Genomic DNA, 20,802 nt, shown 5'->3' with positions numbered 1-20,802 from the left:
TATGATGATTAATTAATTTTTCATCTTGATTGGGCTAAGTGATGCTCAGATAACTGGTAAATGTTATTTCTGAGTGTGTCTGCAAGTGTGTTTCCAGAAGAGGTTAGCATTTGAATCAGTAGACTGCATGAAAGAAGATCATCCTGAGCAGTGCAGGTGGGCATCCTCCAAGCTGTTGAAAGCCCGAATAGAACAAAATGGTAGAGGAAGGGGGAATTTGCTCTTTGCTTCACCTGGGAAATCCATCTTTTCCTGCCTTTGGACTCTGGTCCTTCTGGTTCTCAGGCCTTCTGACTCAAACTGAATTATACCACTGGCTTTCCTTATTTTCCAGTTTGCAGACAGCAGATCATAGGACTTAGCAGCCTCCATAATCTTATGAGCCAATTCCCATAATAAATCTCCTCTTGCTTATCTGTATGTCTATATCTATATCTATATCTATCTATCTATCTATCTATCTATCTATCTATCTATCTATCTATCTATCTCCTACTGGTTCTGTTTCTCTGAAGATTCTGACTAATAGAGGTGACAAACTGGAGATTTTCCTCATAAGATAATTGGTGAATTTTGAGTTTGCACTGAAAGTTAAAGAACTAGGCTAATGCTTTTAAGAGGCAGTGAAACCTCAAATCTTGTGGTGCTTAGGAAACAGACTAGCTAGGAGAATAGGACTGAAAGCCAGGCAGACAGTAGTAAATTGATACTGAAGATGTATAGTTCTTTTCACCTGGATTCAGTTACAAATTTTGGCCTCAGCTAATGGCTGAAATTCAGGCTTGACCTTAACAAGAGACAGGAGCAAGGGAAACCAACAGAGATCTTGACATTTATGTGGTAACCCGAGTGACAAAACTGGGGTCTTGAGGGACTTCGAACACACAGGCCGTTTATCCCTTAAGATATTTGTCAAATTTTGAAGCTTTACGGGATGGGAAGTTAAAAACTAACCTCTGAAGACAAATCTGAACCTCCTGTAATATCTCTGTTTTGAGGAGTCAAAGACCAATTAGACTGTCATTTGAAAATCTTAAAGAGGCATGCCTTAGGGACAGGGTTGAATCAGACGCAGACTGAGATTTACCAAAGCTCTAGTCAAGCATAACTCAGTTAAATCCCTGATTCAATTGATATAATCCATCCTTCGCTCTATCTGCCTACCAGAGAAACTCCTCTCTGATAAAAAATTATATCATTTAAAATTTCTGTGGTTCTTCCATATACTATCTAGTATATAATGAAAAAGTGCTAGACATATGAGAAAGGAAGAAGCTAGGAATGAAGGGGACATTTCATGGAAATAAAAAAGTCACTCCATTAGGAAAATATCACAGTTCTAATCAGTGTATGCAAAATAACAGAATTTCAAGATATATGACAAAAATTTACAGAACTTATAAAATAGACAAATCCACAATAATAGTAAGAAACTAAAACACTTTTTTCAGTGGTTTGATGAACAAGCACACACAAAAAAATCAAGCTTACAAAATATATGAACAATACTCTGAACAAACTTTACTTAAGTGGCATATGGAACATTGTATCTTACAGTGATAGAATTTTAACACTTTTTAACTGCACATTGAAACTTTTCGAAATGATCATAAACTTCAACAGATTTCAAAATATTGAAGTCATTGAAGCTGTCCTCTGATAACAATGAGATTAAGCTAAAACTAAATAACAAAAAGATAACTAGAATACCTCCAATAGCTTGGAAATTACACAGTACACTTATAAATCATCCATGTATCAAAGAAAATCAAAATCAAAATCAGAAAATATTTTGAACTGAATGATAATGAAAATAAGCCAGATTACAACTTGTGAGATGTGCCTAAAATAGGGCTAGTGGGAATGTACATATATTGAAAAAAGAAGAGAGGAGAACAATTGTAATTTAAGCTTCTATTTCAAGAAACTTGGAAAAGAACAGCACGTTAAATGATAAAGGAAGAAATAATAAAGATAACAATAAAAATTAACATAGAAAACAAAATAAAGAAATAAATAAGATCAGCAAAGTGAAAAGTTGATTCTTTGAGAAGTTTAACAAAATTGATAAAGCCCTGTAAGTTTGGATAAAAAATTGAGAAATATAGATTACCTATATCAGGAACAACAAGACACCACTTCAGACCCTACAGCATTCAAAAAGTTAAGGAATATTTTGAAGACCTTTTAGCCAGTGAATTTTACCCTTTGGACGAGATGTAGAAACTCATCAAAATATAAAACTGTAAAAATGACAGGAGGAGAAATAGACTATATGAGTAGTTTGTTATGTATTATAAAAATTGAATCTCGGAGTTCCCATCATGGCTTAACTCAGTGGTTAACGAATCTGACTAGGAACCATGAGGTTGCAAGTTTGATCCCTGGCCTCACTCAGTGGGTTTAGGATCTGGCATTACTGTGACCTGTGGTGTAGGTCATAGATGTGGCTCAGATCAGCATTGCTGTGGCTGTAGCTCTGATTAGACCCCTAGCCTGGGAACCTCCATATGCCATGGGCGCGGCCATGAAAAGACCAAAAAAAAAAAAAAAAAAAAAAAAAATTGAATCTATAACAGCCTTGCCGCAAAGAAGACCATAGGTGCAAATGGTTTCCTTGATGACCTTCCTTTCAAAAAAATTAAGGGAGAAATAACAGTGGTCTTCATAAACTCTAACAGATAATGGGAAAAATCAACATTCTTGATGAGGGCAGCATAATCTTGATACAAAGTACAAGAAGGGAATATTACAAGCCAGTCTCTTCCATGAACATAGTTGCAAAAATCCCCTCAAGATAAAATTGAATTCAGCAGTGCATAATAGGATAATACATAATAATTAAGTGTAGTTTATTTAATGTTTGAAAATCAATATCATTTATTACATTAATAGAAAAAGACGGTACAATCTTTAGATAACCTCAGTAGATGCAGAAAAAACCTTAAAAAATTTAGCTCTCATTCATGATACAAAAAAGGATCTCATTAAGTTCTGAATAGAGGTGAACTTCTTTTATTCTGATAAAGAACATCTACAAAGCCATTTTTACACTAAATGCTGAAATAATGAAAACTTTTGCTCCTTGAGATTGGGAAAAAGGTATGGATGCTTATTATCACCACTGTTATTCAGTATTCTAATGGAGGCCATAGCTAGTGTAATGAGCCAAGAAAAAGAAATAAAAGTCATAAGGATTAGAAAGTAAGAAATAAAATCGTCATTACTTACAGATGACATGATTGTATACACAGAAAATCCAAAATAATCTACAGACTAAAATTACTGAATGAATTCAGCAAGGTAACTGCATGCATACAAAGATCAACACATAAAAATCAATTATATATTTTATATACCATAACAAATAAAAAATGAAATTTAAAAGTTATACCATTTATACTAGCATCAAAAAATATCAAGTACCCAGAATAAATTTAGCAAGAAGTGTATAAAACCCTTATACTGTAACCTACAAGATATTATGGAGAAAAATTAAAGAAATTCTAATACATGAAATGATATACAGTGTTTATGGACTGGAAAACTCCATGTTGTAAAAATGTTAATTCCCTTTAAGTTAATATATAGATCCCAATCAGTATCCCAGTAGGTTTTTTGGAAATTTACAAGCCGATTCTAAAATTTGTGTGGAACAAAAGACCAAGAATAGCCAAAGTAATACTGACATATAAAAACAAAATAGGAAGATATGTATTACCAGATATCATATTATAAAGCTATAGTAGTTGACAGTGTGGTATTGGTACAAGGATAGACAAAATGACCAATGGTAGATGGTAAAGTATCCAGAAACAGACTTGCAAGGTCACCAGATTTGTTACAGTAGTGAAAATTCGGTGCTGTGCAGAAAAGAAAGGATCTTTTCAACAAATGATCCTATAATTAAAAGCTCTAGATTTTTTTGGAGTTTCTGTCATGCCGCAGTGGTTAACGAATCCGACTAGGAACCATGAGGTTGTGGGTTTGATCCCTGGCCTTGCTCAGCAGGTTAACGATCTGGCATTGCCATGAGCTGTGGTATAGGTCGCAGATGCAGCTTGGATCCTGTGTTGCTCTGGCGTAGGCTGGTGGCTACAGCTCTGATTAGACCCCTAGCCTGGTAACCTCCATATGCCATGGGAAACAGCTCTAGAAAAGGCAAAAAAAAAAGACAAAAAAAGAAAAAGCTCTAGTTTTTGAAAAAATAACAAATTATATTAAAATCAAGAACATGTATTAATTAAAATATACTATTAGGAGAGTGAAAAGGCAAGGCACAGAATGCAGGAAGGTATTTATACATATATTTCTGATAAAGGAATCATATCTAGAATATATAAAGTATTTTTGCAAATCAATAGGAAAAAGACATTCAACTGAAAAGGGGGGAAAATAATTGAACTTACCCTTCAAAAAGATGGTTTTCTTTTTGAATGTCAAATGTCCAGTGAACAAGTGAGTAGATAGATGGGCAATTTCATTAGTCATTCCAGAAATGCAAATTAAAATCTCAGTAAGATACCATGACATGCGTAACTGAATGACCAAAATAAAGGAAGATGGAAAACAGAAAGTACTGATAAACATGTGAAGCAGCAGAACCGCTGCTGGGAATGTACGCTAGTACAACCACTTTGGAAAACTGATACTGAATAAATTCATACCCTGTTATCTAGCTATTTCATTCTTAGGGATAAACCCAAATCAAGTCACCAATAGACATGTAATGTTCATAGCAGCATTGTTTGAGTAGCCCTAAACTTGGAAGCTGTCTAAATGCCTATTGGCAGTAAATTGGATAAATAAATTGTGGTCTGTTCACATGCTGGAGTATTACTCAGCAATGACAAAGCATATAGTACAACTGCTAATAACAATATGAATGATTCTCATGATTATGTTAAGTGAAGGAAGCCAGACATAAAAGCATGTGTACAGCCTGATTGCAGTTATTTAGTACCAAAGTAGTCAAAAGGGTTGTTAGAAAGTTGTTACCATTGGGATGGGGGTGGGGGTGAATGTGACTGTAAGGAGACATGAATAAGGGCTTCTAGGATGTTAACAGTGTTTTGTTCTTGATCTGGGTGCTGATCACACATGTTCAGTTCGTGAAAATCCATTGAGCTGTATGCTGATGATATGTGCACTTTTCTCTATATCATGCTTCAGGAAGAGATATTTTAAAATGTAATGATCTCTATTTTAAATTACCCTAGTCCTTAAATATATCTTCTCATTGGCTCAAAATTACCCAGATGGTTTCCAAGACTACCCTAACTCATACTGTAGCATTTGGCTGCCTGCCTTTGCTTTTTGATTGACACTGAGGGCCAGCTGATGCTGAAAGTTCAGTTTAGTTGACCAGAGTAGAAAGCACTGGAAGAAGGTTTAGAGAAGGAGGAAGGAGGCAAACAGGGAGAGTGAATGTACGTGAGTGTAGGTGTAAAGGAAAACTCCTCTACTTGTGGGTATAAACTAAAGGAACCGATATTATCCAGAGTTCACAAAGACTGACATGTACAAGCATTTCTCTTTAATCGAAACTTATTTTTTAGGAAAAGGTTATAGAATCTCCAGAAGTAACACTTCACAAAATTCAACCTGAGACATGATTTGTAGGTGTTCTCAAAGTATTGTAAATAAATGATTATTTCAATATGGTAACTTCTTATATCTCTTTGATTTTTTTCTTTCCTGACACCAACAGTTACAAATCATAATTTGCTTAGAAAACTCTTAATTTATAGCTCTCCCTATCCAGATTGAATATGAATGGCTGAGAACATAATTAATGAAGTTTTTTTTTTTAAGGTGGTATGTTATTTTGTTACGATATTTCAACATATCAGAGTAAGGATGGCAAACCATTGAATCGACTGATGGCCAGTAGAGGGAGAAGCTTCAAGCAGACCTCACTTGCTTTAGTGCATGAGGTAGGTGCCTTCCTTCTAAAACAGGTGCTTCTTACTTGTATATGTGTTGGGATTTCCCTCCTTTGGTTTATGCTCATGAAATTTTGTGTGCGTTTGGAAATTATTTTCCTCTTAATCATAAATAATGTCAAGTGGCTTTTAAAGACAACCAAAATAGTTGATCCAACTGAATACATAATATCTTAATATATTTCTCAAAGAAATTGATATGCTTCCCCTATTGCCAAGCCTATTAGGCATTAGTGTCTAAGAATTTGGTTTATTTCATCAATGTTTGACTTGACTGCATTGTTCAGAATAAATATCAATTTATTATTTAAAGAAATAGACAAAAAAAAAAAAAAAAAAAAAAAAAAAGGAATTCCCGTCGTGGCGCAGTGGTTGACGAATCCGACTAGGAACCATGAGGTTGCGTGTTCCATCCCTGCCCTTGCTCAGTGGGTTACCTATCCGGCGTTGCCGTGAGCTGTGGTGTAGGTTGCAGACGCGGCTGGGATCCCGCGTTGCTGTGGCTCTGGCGTAGGCCAGTGGCTACAGCTCCGATTCGACCCCTAGCCTGGGAACCTCCATATGCCACGGGAGCGGTCCAAGAAATAGCAAAAAGACAAAAAAAAAAAAAGAAAAGAAAAGAAATAATCCTGTCTATTTCTTAATTGTAATCCTTTGAAAGTATGTAGAACACCAGTGTTTTTTATATTTTGTGAATTTTAGGAATTAACAGTAAATAGCAGTGTTTAGGGAGAAAAACCCTTTGATTTTAATGTTTATTTTACTTTTCTTTTAGGCAGCCTTTAAAAATAAACTTATGTGATGCCATTAGGTGATTTGCTTGAAATCTTGTCATTGCAAATCATAGCAATACCAGAGAGAAGACGGAAGTTGGAAAGCACTTGGGAAATTTGTGTTTTTGTTGTTGTTTTTTAAAATTTTATGAGTTATTCATTTAGGTATATATAAATTAAAATGTATAAATGAATAAGAAAAAATCACAGCAGGGTTTTATCTTATATAATTTAGACATAATAAGTTATATATCAGTTATAAATGAAGATATATAAATTGTAAAAATTTTGAAGTATTTGAGATAAAAGTAATGAGTGCTGCTATAATATGTTTGCATTAAATCTTATGTTGATGCATAATTTTTAAATATTTGTATCACCAATTTGTTTGATTATATTTCATAACATACCAACTGCTGCCAATTAGCATAGCCAGATGCTAAAGACCCATTTGTGGGAGTTCCCTGGTGGTCCAGCAAGTTAAGGATCTGGCATTGTGACTGCTGTGGCAAGAGCTCAGTCCCTGGCCTGGCAACTTCCACATGCCATGGGTGTGACCAAAAAAAAAAAAAAAAAAAAAAAAGACCTGTTTCTATTCTATGCTACCCATGTATTTCATATATTTAATTAGAATTGAAATTATGTAAACATTTGGTTCAGAACCTTTTTTGTCTAATGTAGTGTCTTTATTTAGCTAAGGAGGGAAGAAAGATCTGGGGAGAGCAGTATTTCTCTGGGAAGAAGAGAGTTTTAATTTCACAAAAGAGGGAAAAACATAGGTAATTTATATATTTGTTTTTCCTAGCATCTTTTAGGGTGCTATGGAGAAGAGAGATTTGGTACCTTCCTGTGTGTTTTTAATCTGTGCTCTTAGGTGGATAACCAAAGTGTTAAGTATTACTGAAAGCCTGATTTTAAAAGTCATCATCAGAACAGAAACAAGAAAGAGTGTTAATGTGGGGTAGTGGAAAACATCTAATAAATTCAGCAAATGGTGTGAGAACTTATGAGGTATGCCTTAGATATGAACAGGGGAAACACCTGGGTTATGATGTTTGTTGCTTGTATTATGGAATGCCTAGAAAATTTTAAAGAGATGAGAAAAGATTTTAATAGTCTGTTGGAAGACAGAATTCTGCCAAATCTATGGTAGTATTTTAGTTTGGATTCATTTTCTGGCTACTATAATTCATTTTTCAAATATGTGGAGAAAGAGAATGAGCCATGCCATTTCTCAGACTGACAACAAATAGTAAGAAATTTAAGAGCTAGTTAATAACAATTGCAATAATAACAGCTCATAACAAGCTCAGGCGCTTTAAAATTTGCTATGCATATATTAATCCATTTAATCTCTATGTTAATACTGTGCATTTGGTACTGTTGATGTGCTTGACAAACAAAAGTGGAAGAGCCTAGAAATTAAACCCAGGCAGTGTGACTCCACAGTCCTTCAACTACCATGTGCCATCCCAGGTTAAGCAGAGAACATTTAGAAAATGCTTTTGTTTTTTTCCAGGATGTGCAATTAGTTCCTAATTCTTATTTGGCCTTTCTTTGGTTGCAATCTACTAGATATTTTTCCAACTGAAGTCTCCTCAGACTCTGCTTTGGTTCCCATCACTGCTTTGTTCAGAGTCTTTTTATTTCTAAAAAGCCTGTCATGAGAGTTTCTGTTTATTAGTTTACTCATTGATGGACTTTTGGGTTGTTTCCAGTTTTTCCAGATTATGACTAAAGCTGCTATAAACATTATCAAACAGGTGTATTTTGGACATCTGTTTTCATTTCTTTTAAGTAAATAAATATCTAGGAGTGTGATCACTAGGTCCTATGGTAAGTGAATATGAGAAACTACCCAAATGTTTTTCTAGTGACTAACCAGTTTCGAATACCTACCAGCAATGTAGGGGAGTTCTGTTGCTGTGCCTCTTTGCCAGTGCTCAATATGGTCAGTTTTTTAAATTTAGCCATTCTTATGGTGGTTAGTGGTTTCCTGTTTGTGGTTTTTAATTTATCTTTTTTTTTTTTGCCTTTTTAGGGCCACACCCACGGCATATGGAAGTTCCAGGCTAGGGGTCATAATTGTAATCGGAACTGCAGCTGCCAGCCTACACCACAACCACAGCAACGTGGGATCCAAGCCACATCTGCTACCTACTCCACAGCTCACAGCAATGCCAGATCCTTAACCTACTGAGTGAGGCCAGGGATTCAACCCACATCCTCATGGATACTAGTTGGGTTCATTAATCGGGAACTTCAAATTTATCTTTTTTGAATGGCTGATGTTGAATATCTTTTCATGTATTTATTCACTATTCATATCTTTTCTTTCATGAAGTGTCCTGTTGTTTTGCCCATTTTTAAATTAGGTTTTTGTTTTCAAATGAAAGTTGTTTATATATTCTGGATATAAAATTCTTATTAGAAATGTTTTGCAAATGTTTTTACCTATTCTGTATTTTGTCTTTTCATTTCCATAATAGTATCTTTAGAAGAGCAGATGTTTAGTTTTGAAGAATTCCAATTGTCATGTTTTTCTTTTTATGATTCTTGCTTTTAATCTTACTGAAAGTCTCCAAGATTTTCTGTTTTCATTTTTTTCTCCCATGTTCTTTTCTTATTTTTAAAAAAATGAGGTTTAATTTAGGTACCTTTAAATTCCTTCATTTAATGTGTGCAGTTCAGTGGTTTATCATATTTTGTGTAACCCATCACTACAATCAATGATAGAATATTTTCAATTACACCAAAAAGAAACTCTGTATCCATTAGCAGTCTCTCTCCACTTTCTTCACATCCCAGCCTCCAGCAACCTAAATTCACTTTCTATCTGTATAGATGTGCCTGTTTATTTTTTTTATAAATGGAATCATGCAATATGTAGGGGGGGTTGTCTGGCTTTTTTTAGCTTGGTATAATATTTTCAAGATTTATGTATACTATGGTATGTATCAGTAATTATTCCTTTTTACAGCTGAATGATGTTCTATTTTATGAGCATATCATATTTTTCCATTAATTACTTGATGGATCTCCTGAGTTTTCTTGTAGAAGTTTTAAATATAAGATTTACATTTTAGCTTTTGATTTAATTTTTCATAAGATGTCAATTATATTTATTTAATATACCATCCTTTTTTCACCTGGGCACTTTTGTTGAAAATCATTTGTCCATGTATGTGTGAATCTATTTCGGTACTCAGTTTTGTTCCCCTGATCTATGTGTGTATACTTTTATCAAAATTACAGTTATAAATTGCTGTTGCTTTATAATAAGTCTTAAAAGCAAGTAATATGACTCTTCCAATTTTGTTTTTAAATTTGGCTATTTTTTTGCTTTTTCATATAAATGTTATATCAGCTTTGAGAAACTACAAAAAAGCCTCTTGTAAGTTTGATTAGAAATGCATTGAATCTGTAGATTAATTTGAGAGAGAACTGACATCTTCATGAGTTTTTCAACCCATATACAAGATATACCTTTACATTGTCAATGTTATGTTGTTTTCTTATTACTGATCTTACACATATTTTATTCAATCTAATAAATATTGAATATCCCTAAGTATTTTTATTTTAGTGCAATTAGACTTTTTTGGTTTGTCTTAATTTCCAACTACTCATTGCTAGTATATAGATATATAATTGATGTTTTTCTATAGCCTTACTAAACCCACTTATATATTCTTGTAGCTTTTTGTAGATTCTTTTTGTTTTTCATTGCAATGTTGTGTATGAATAGAGATTGTCATTTTTTTTCTTTCTCATCTGTATGCCTTTCATTTCTTTTTTCTTGCCTCATTGTACTGTCTCAGGCCGTCTAGCATGGTTTTGAAAAAGAGCAGGCATTCTTACCTTGTTCACAGTCTTGGGGAAAGGCATTTAGTTTCTTAACATTAAATATGATGTTATATTTGCTGAGGGTTTTTATCACAAATGGATGTTGAATTTTGTCAAATTATTTTCAACATTTATTGAAATGATTATACTTTTTCAGTTTGTTGATATGATGAATTATTTTGATCAATTTTATAATGGGAACCAAATCTGTATTCCTGGGATAAACCCCAATTGATTATAATGTAGTACCCTGTTTATATATTGCTGAATTTGATTTGCTAATAATATTTTGTTAAGGATTTTTTGGGGATTTTTTAAAGATTTTCTTTTCTCATAAGAGATACTGTTCTGTAGTTTCCTTGTAACATCTTTGCCTGATATGTTCTCAGGGTAATACTATCCTAATAAGTAATTTTTCCTTAAATGGTTGATAGAATTTTCCAGTGAAACCTCTGGGCTTGGCGTTTTCTTTAGGAATGTTTGTAATTATGAATTCATTTTATTTAGTATATGACACTATTTACTCTATCTATCCATCTATCCCTACTAATCCTGAAGGTAAGATTTTGGTGGCATAGCACATATGACAGTATCTGTCTCCTTTTTTAAAAGTGTAAACTTCATAAAATCAGGGAGTTTGTTTTGGTCACGTGTAGCTCCAGCGCTTGATATTCTGAGCATATAGTCAACACTTTATAAATGTTTTTTAAATTAATTAATTTAATCCTTTTGAAACTTGGATGTTTTATACTTTATATACACATTTAGTGGGGTCATTTCCTTTTTTCCAGAAATATTGTTATTAAATTGGTGGTAAATCTAATAATTGTCGAGATCTTAATAATTACGCTATTTGTACTGTTCGTGTTGTTATTCATTTATGTGGTTTAGCCTCCCTTCTCTATCAAAGATTACATATACCTATGGGATATTCTGTGGCCTTAATGCCTACAACTGTAGATGGGTGAGTGAATGAATGGGTAAAAGAACTTTGTTTTGAATGTCCAGGTGCTCCACTCTTCATATTTTGAGTGTATTTTGCTTTACATAATTGTCAAAGTTTCTCCAGAATTGTGTTAATTAAATCAAGTATTTTCAATATCATGGAGAACTAGATATTTAATCTGTGATGAATTCTTTTGAACAGTGTTATATCCCCTTCTTTCTAAAAACTGTTTTTGTTTTTCATTGACTTTTCTTAAAGTGAAACTCACCCATGTTACTTTTGGAAGACTCACAGATCTAAGTCTGATTTGTGATTGACCTGACACACCAGGAGCAGTTATGTACAGTCACTGTCCTGTTTAGATTTCTCTAAAACTGAAGTGCCCTCTCTCTCTTTGCTCCTTTGAACAAGGGACAATGAGGGGTCATTTCAGATCTCCTATGGCTTCTCCAAGCTCAAGTTACTATCCTCTTCTGCCCTGATTTATAACTACTTCTTCTCATCCTGAGACTAACTTGGCTCCTGTTGATGAGGAAGCTGAAGGTGAATGACAGTTTCTTTCCCTGAAATTTGCTGCCTGTCTTGCTATCCTTTGGCATTTCTAACTCTGACATGACACTCTCACCCAAATTGGATGACGCTGATTTGTCCCTGATGAGAACAGCAGCCTTGCTTCATTATTTCCCCCATCTTTGGGCACATGCAAATTTTCCTGATCCTGCTGCTGCTACCCAACCATATTTTTGCCTCAATATTAGGTAATGAGCTCCTTTTTCATTTTTATTTCAGAGGAACCTCATAGGGCTTATTGCTGGCACTACTCAGAACAAAATCTTTCTTTCCTCTTTCTTTTGAAATTGATCATCATTTGATTCATTTTGCCTTATAAACTATTTTTTTCCTCTGCCTCTTTAATTTTTTTCCCTAGATGCCCAAAAGTACATGTGATACAACCCATCATTTGAAATGCAAGTGGTGTATTTACCCTTTTCTTTCAATTCCTTCTTTATTTAAGAACCTATTTTTTAGGAAGAACATGGAGTATGTTAGCATTCATGCAATATGAAACAGTTAGATGAAAATTCTGAATAATAATTGGGAGAAGCGGTTTCTTTTCCCAATTCCCCTTAGAAAACACTGTGAAAAGTATGGTTTGCTGTATTTTAGAGACTCCATAATTACCATGTGATGTGAGTTGTTATGGTAACAGGGTTTCCCCCCTTCTTATTAAATAACAGAGTAAATGGTTGCTTGAGATGTGATTGAATTGTCAGCTTTCAAGCTAATGTTATCCTGAAGGGAAAGGGGAGTTGGGGGGTGGCGAGGAGGTAAGGGGAGAGAGAGAGACTGAGCCAGAGAGAAAATAAATGAGGGAGGAAGTAGAGAGACTTGCAAATGTCCAGAAAGCACCTACAAAGCAAAGAGTGTCATTTTACTTTAAAAATGTGTCCTCCACAAGCCCTCCCTTCTTGTATTCCAATCACTATTTGTCAGGGGACAGGAATAACAAAATATTTATTCTGTGCAAACAAGATTACTATTGATGGAAAATTGAAGCCTGTTATTTCTTATTTATAAACAATGGGACATTGAATGGCTTTTGGGGTCTCTAACAGTACAAATGGTTTTTCTTCTGGGAATGTGGGAGGAGTGTGTATGTCACAGACCAAATGTAGTGGCTTAGTATTGGTGTGTCTGTGTAGCAGCTAAAGTAAAATACTTTCATGTTTTCAATAATAATAGATATGTCTGGGAAGCATGAAAATGCCTTCCTTTGTAAGACTGGGTTTTTTAATCAATAGTAAACACTTTACCTGTCAGTTTTTACATGCTGCTCTACCCTTATCCCATTCTAGTTTTACAGTCAAGCATCCTCAACAAAGCTTGTCTTATTTGATTTATATTATTGAATGAAGGGCTGTTAAAATGGGTGTTTTATTATAAATGAATAATTGTATTTGTTAAGATCACCCAAGAGGCAGAAAATATTACCAAATTTCTGGGCAATGTATTCTGAACAGAATATTATCTGATTAGGTGGCCAGGTAGTCCCTTCAAGTAAAACATGTACCAATGAGAAAACAAGATCTCCTTTTTCATGTTCTCATTCCACATTCCCCTACATTTGTGAATTGTGTTTCTAAGCAGGGTATTTTCTATTAAATCAGTGTTTCAGGAAATTTCATAAAGTATTTCAGGAAATTTCAAAATATAAAGTTCATAACACCTGCTTTAAAATTTTGCCTTGTCCCTCACTGTGTTTTTAATCTGGAATGAAACATTTCCCAGCCAGAACATTTTGGACATGTTTTATAAAATTTCAGATAACTGCATCCTTAACAACTTGAGTTTGAGTTTAGCTGTGCCTACTAAAAAATTTTCCAACATTGTGAGTTTTTTTTTTCATTTATAATGATTTTTATTTTTTCTGTTATAGCTGGTTAACACTGTTCTGTCAATTTTCTACTATACAGCAAGCTGACCCAGTTACACATATATGTATACATTGTTTTTTCTCACATTATTATGCTCCATCATAAGTGACTAGATATAGTTCTCAGTGCTATACAGCAGGATCTCATTGCTTATCCATTCCAAAGGCAATAATTTGCATCTATTAACCCCAAATTCCCAGTCCATCCCACTCCCTCCCCCTCCCCCTTGGCCATAACTTTCTGTGGTGACTTGTTTATGATAGTGTGATTTTTTTCACATGACAAGATTGTGCCTTATAGCAAATATTGTACATTTAATTTGGTTAAACTCAGCAGGTACTTAAGTGAACACTTATGTGCAGGACATTGTCCATGGGTGGAGTGTCCATTGTACAGGGTGAATAGGATATGATCTCCGCCTTTAGGGATTGTATGAGATTAAGGCCTAGACCTTAATAATCTGAGGTGGAGTCTGTTGAGTATAATAGGAGAGGCACATAGTGTACTGGAAATATAGGGATGGGAGAAATTGTTTTGGTAAGTAGAGATGAGAGGAAGACAAGGCATTCAAAGCAGTGGAAATAGTCAGTGAAATGCAGAAGTCCTGCAGAGTATAAGACAGGCTTGGGAATTAAGGTTATAAGTTTATAACCCAAGTCAGCTAGAATACAGGTTAAATGAAAGAAAGGAGCAGAAATCAAGTGGGAAATTGGTTGAGGATCTTAACCAGCAGAATTCTTATATGACAACAAATTATTTCTTAAAGTATAAAAAAATTAAGTATAGTTGATTTATAATGTTTTGCTAATTTCTGCTGTACAGCAGAGTGACTCAGTTATACATGTATATACATTCTTTTTAAATTATTCTTTACCTTTATGGTTTATCCCAGGTAATTGGATATAGTTCTCTGTGCTATACAGCAGGACTTTGTTGCTTATCCATTCTTAATGTAATAGTTTGCATCTCCTAACCCCGAACTCCCAGTCCATCCCTTTCCCACCCACCCTTGGCAACCATAAGTCAGTTCTCTATGTCTGTGATTCTGTTTCTGTTTTGTAGATAGGTTCATTTGTGCCATGTTTTAGATTTCACATATAAGTGATATCATATGGTATTTGTCTTTCTCTTTCTGGCTTACTTCACTTAGTATGATAATCTCTAGGTCCATCCATGTTGCTGCAAATGCATTATTTCATTATTATTTATGGCTGATTAATATTCCACTGTATATATGTACCATATCTTCTTTATCCATTCATCTATTGATGGATATTTAGATTGTCTCCAAGTCTTGGCTATTGTGAATTGTGCTGCTATGAACATAGGGAAAAATTATTAGTTTGTTTGGGTTTATGCCCAGGAGGTGGGATTGCTGGATCATACATAGTTCTATTTTTAGTTACCTGAGGAACCTCCATACTATTTTCATAGTGGTTGCATCAGTTTACATTCCCACCAACAGTGTAAGAGTTCCCTTTCCTCCATACCCTCTCCAGCATTAGTTATTTGTAGACTTTTTAATGATTACCATTCTGACTAGTGTGGAGTGGTACCTTACTGTAGTTTTAATTTCCATAAATGGTGTACGTTTTATTCTAAAACAATTCTAACATAGCACCAAAGAATTTGGACTTTATTCTTTCATGAACAATCAGAAGTTTTGGAGAAGAAGTTCTGAGCTAATATAATAGCAACACCATTCAGGGTGTATTGGAAGAAGGAAAGATTTTAGACTGTTAGAAGATCAGTTAAGTGGCCTTGGTAATCAAGGCAGGAATTAGGACTAAACCAGTGAGGAAGAAAGTAGGGGAAAATATAGTAAACATTTCAGAGGTAGAGTTGACAGTTGAATTGGGCACTTGGAGAAGTGCAGGAACAATTAAACATGGGTGACTACCATAATGATGGTGTAATAGTGATAAAAACAAGAAAGACAAGAGGAAGAGTGGATTTTGAATGATAAAGACAAAGAAGTGTACAGAGAATATTAAATGGTGGGAGGTATATGTCTGAGAAGCACATGTTCTAAAAGCAGTGATTTTCAAGCTATGTATTTTAAATTCTATTTTTATTGAGGTATATACATACAGTAGATTTCTGCCCTTTTAGGGTCTAGTTCTATGAATTTTGAGAAGTCAACACATCATAAATCAGTACCATGGTCAATATAGGAACAATTCTGTCACCCTAAAAATCCCCCTATGCACCTTTGTAGTCAGCCAGACAACCATTGAGCTCTTTTATGTCCCTCTGGTTGAAACTGTGTATTAACAAGTCCTAGGGACCACCACAAAGCAGACTCTGATGATCAAGAGGGCTGAGCACCAAGTCCTCAGCCTTCTTCCTTACTTCATCTAGACAAAATTTTACTTCTCTGTATGCTGTTTTATATATTGGCATTTTACTTAACATTTAGGGTAGGGTGGAAAAATTACATAGCTAAATGTTTGAAAACTATTATTCTACAGTGTTACTGATACCACTCTGAGCCACCATTATCTCTTACCTGGATTTTTGCAGGACCCTCTGAGTAGGTGTCTCTGCTTTGACCTTTGCCCACTGTAGTCTGTTCTCAACAGAGAAGTCAACAGGAGGCTTTCACGCTGTAGATTAGATCAAGTCATTTTTCTTAAAACCTTATAATGACTCCCCTTTTAGAGTAAAAGCAAGTACTGAGAAGTGACCTAGAAGGCCCTGCTTTCTCCTGTTAATTCAACAGCCTTCTCTCTCTCACCACTCTCCTCTTTGCTGACTCTATCCTTACTGGTTACACTGGACTTCCTTCTATTCCTGAAATAGGTCAGCCATGTACTTACTTCACTTTAGAAACCTTTGCCTTATCTTGTGGTGGTTTTTTTTCTTTTAAATTGGGGTAAAATTCATGTAATATCAGTCTAACCATTTTAAAGCTTAAAGTGCACAATCCAGTGGTATTTAGTTTATTGACAGTGTGCAGCCATTACCTCTGTCCAGTTATAGAACATTTTCATCACCGTCCAACTAGATCATGTATACATTAAATAGTCACTCCCCATTCCTTCTCACTTCTTCCTTCCCTCATTCCTGGCAACCACCAAGTTTCTTTATGTCTCTATGGATTTAAAAATTCTAGACATTTCATATAAATGGAATCATATAATATGTGATATTTTGTATCTAGATTCTTTCACTTTCACAAAGTATTTTCAAGATTCATCTGCATTTATAGCAGTATTAGTACTTCATTCCTTTTTATGGCTGAATAATAGTCCATCCTGGACATATATTTTTTTATTAGTTTATTCATTCATGAACGTTTGTGTTATTTCTGCCTTTTGGCTACTATGAAAGTGCTGCTTGAGCATTTGTGTACAGTATTTGTTAGAATATAAGTTTTCATTCTTTTTGGTATATAGCTAGAAATGTAATTGCCAAGTCATATGGTAATTCTACATTTAACTTCTTGAGGAACCACCAAACCATTTTCCACAGCAGCTAAACCGTTTTATGTTCCCACCAGCACTTACCTTGGTTTTTGTATCTTCTTCTCCTTTAAGTTTTTACTCAGGTTTGCCTTCTCAATGGGATACCCCAGCCACTCTACTGAGCCTTGTAATCTGCTTCTGTCCTTACTCTTATTATCCTTCTTTTCTCTGTTTACCCTTTTTTGCATATTTCTCTGATGTGGTCTTTTTTTAGGCACATACATAGAATTTCATTATACTTAGTACTACCTCTTAGACATTGAAACTCTTATTCCTACTTTTTTATAAATCATAGAACCTGCTCACCTCAGCCATGCATCAGATTCTTGTCATTGCAAGGGTATGTGTAGTTAATCTTAGAAAAAGTAAATTGCGCATGTTGGTCAAAACTTGGTGTATAGTGGTTGAGAACACTGCTTCATCATCTATTGAATGATTTGGAATTATTTTGTTGATTGAGTTTCTTTCAAAGCTATCTCACAAATATAGCAAATTACACATGATTTTCATACTTCAAAGATTCTAATTGGAAGTTCCCTTGTGGCACAGTGGGTTAAAGACCAGAAGTTGTCTCAGTGAGGATGTTGGTTCGATCCTTGACTTCAGTGTGTTAAGGATCTGGTGTTGCCACAAGCTACGGCATAGGTCAAAGATGCTGCTTGGATCCTTCATTGCTGTGGCTGTGGCATAGGCCAGCAGCTACAGCTCTTAATTTGACCCCTAGCCTGGGAACTTCTGTATGCCGCAGGTGTGGCCAAAAAAAAAAAAAAAAAAAACCAAACAAAAAACAAAACCGAATTGTACTTTTTCCTCCTAGCAACAGTGACCTATATGGGTGGCTATATATTGAATTGGAATAGCATCCTAAAATGTGTTTTTGTAAAAAATGGCCAAGGAAGTCTCTTGCCTGTGATACAACTGGAGAGGGAGGGCATGACTGTATTCCAGCTGTTTCCCTACATTTCTCTTCAGTAAGGGAAAGAGGAAGAAAGTGCATTTTTAAAGAGATTAATTCACAGCTAACTCCACAGAACACTCAGACAAGGTATACTCTTCTAAAACCTGGGGAGTTCAGGCTGGTGTCTAGGCTCAAGCCTCCCTGCACCCACCTTTAGATGTGGTATGACCAGCAGGAGAATTAGCCTTAACCTTCACTTTATAACTTCCTTTTATGAATAGGTTTCCTGTCATGAAAGTCTTTGTTCTTAGAAGCTCAACATTTGATTTGCTCATTTTCCCTTACATTTTTTCATGATACTTTCTTTTTTTTAACTCGGGTTTCAGAAGCAATTGAGACCACTGGCTTTCCAAAAACATTCAGTGCTCTTTTTGCCACTTTGTTGAGACTGTGGCTATTCTCAGTTGTACAATGATCTTCGTGGATTATTTAGCAGCAAAATTTTAAAATATTTTGAGGTTCTGAAGTAAGAGATAGAAGTTTAGATTTTGCTCTTTAAGTGTCCTTTCTGTTAAATCCAAATCTCAAAATACAACATAAAGATAGCTAATGTATTTTACGAAAAGGGAACAGAATTGATGGGAAAAAGTTCCCACCTTTTGGAAACAGAGAGCAAGGCCAAGGACTAGTTATGACTCAACAGCTGGAGATGTAGCCTAGATCATAGTCAGCTTCCTGGATAACAAGAGAAGAAGCAGGAATTGTTGGGCCCATTCCTTCAAGGAGTTTTGTTAATGTATTGACAAGCCTCCCCCTTATCCTAGTCTGTAGAGTGAGTAACTTAATTGGAAAGACAAGAAGACTGTATTTATAACTTTAAGTTCATTTTATGATCTAAGTATCTTTTTCATACAGATTGAGTATCTAATTTCTTAAAAAAGAAGCAGTGAGGGCAGAGTCCCCATTGTGCCTCGGCCGAAAGTAATCTGACTAGCATCCAAGAGGATACAGGTTCGATCCCTGGCCTTCCTCAGTGGGTAAGGATCCAGCATTGCCATGAGCTGTGATGTAGGTTGCAGCTGTGGCTTGGATCCCACGTTGTTTTGGCTGTGGCATAGGCCAGCAGCTATAGTTCTGTTTTGACCCCTTGCTGGGGAACCTCCATATGCAGCTCTAAAAAGACAAAAAAAGAAAAAAAAAAAAAGAAAAAAAAGCAGTGGGGGAGTTACCATTGAGCCTCAGTGGATTTGATCCCTGGCCTCGCTCAGTGGATTAAGGATCCAGCATTGCCTTGAGCTGCAGTGTAGGTCACAGACATGGGTCACATCTGGTGTTGCTGTAGCTGTGGTGTAGGCCAGCAGCTGCAGCTCCAATTCAACCCCTAGCCTGGGAACTTATGTATGACACAGGTGCAGCCCTAAAAAGCAAAAAGAATAAAATGAAAATAAAAATAATAATAAAAAATAAAAAGAAGCAGTGGAATTAGGGGTGATAGATAGCAGACGGAATTAATCTCTTTGCTCTCTTTGTGCCCAAAGATGCATTTTGCCTTATAATCTGTATGCGCCCATTTCTGACTCTGCCTGCCCGTTTCTGTGTGCTCTGCAGCCACAGATCAATTGATAATCCTCATATCCTCCCATAGTTCCTTGTGTGTAGCAGGCCCCCACTAAGACTGGGATTAAGGAAAATACCAGAAGACATGGGAACCAACTGTATTCAGAGGGGCTGTTCTCTACTCTTTCACAAAGCACTGAGGAAATTAATTCCCATAATACGGTACAGTCTCCTTAAACACTATAGTTATCATGATGCTGGGGTCATTATGTATAAATTTAGCTTATGTGTGTGTTTGTTGTTGTTTTTGGTCTGTAAGACACAGACTAAAGTTTCAGTTGTTTGAGTTTAGCTGAGATGAGTTACAGGAAACATGAAATGTGATGCACTGTGACCGTTTTTTCTTGAGTGATCTCACTTTAACAGAAGCAGACCTTGGGAAGATTTGTTGCAAGATAGCCTTATACTAATAGGTAGAAACAGAAATGACTATGAAAACCAGATGTTTTGTCTGGGCCTGTCTTCAGAAACAGGATTTCAGTGTTGGCATGTATCATTTTTCTCTTGTTTACCCACACTGATTAAAGGGCATTTATCTAGTGGTGTGCACAATTGCTGTGTACAGGACTCATTTGCATGCACTTACCATCATGGTTTCTATACAACATGATATTTCTGTTGGCAATTTAAGTTTATTACTTTAGATATTGTCATATTGGAAATCCAGGATGTGAGCAATATTTATTTTTATTTAAAATTACTAGGGGGATTTGTTAGACAATACCTAGTTTCCTGACATTGGCAAGACACTTTACAGAATTTCCCCCTAATTCTGAAAGACATATTTGTATTGCACATATGTCTTAACTTGTTATTATTGTAGGATTTTATTTGCTTTAATTTGGAAAAGTCCAGGCTTATTTTATTTCGTCTTT

The 20,802-nt window shown here is 35.3% G+C and overlaps 1 protein-coding gene across 17 annotated transcripts in view; it reads left to right on the top strand.

Moving 5' to 3' along the window:
• FOCAD (focadhesin) overlaps positions 1-20,802 on the top strand; it is a 317,387-nt gene that overhangs the window by 211,183 nt on the left and 85,402 nt on the right. For all 17 annotated transcript variants that reach the window (XR_014820926.1, XR_014820919.1, XR_014820920.1 and 14 more), the window contains one exon: positions 5,815-5,936. Coding sequence is in view for 12 of the 17 variants with exons in the window: in XM_021063120.2 (XP_020918779.1) it covers positions 5,815-5,936 (122 nt within the window). In the remaining 5 variants the exon portion in view is untranslated. The remainder of the gene's footprint in view (positions 1-5,814; positions 5,937-20,802) is intronic.

Source organism: Sus scrofa, chromosome 1, assembly GCF_054392235.1.
Source record: "Sus scrofa isolate SSC_HxYL_T2T_F1_AM1 chromosome 1, Sscrofa_HxYL_maternal_Yorkshire_Landrace_v2.0, whole genome shotgun sequence".
Classification (NCBI taxonomy): domain Eukaryota; kingdom Metazoa; phylum Chordata; class Mammalia; order Artiodactyla; family Suidae; genus Sus; species Sus scrofa.
Note: the sequence above shows the minus strand (reverse complement) of the source record. Positions and strands in the feature narration are given on the sequence as shown.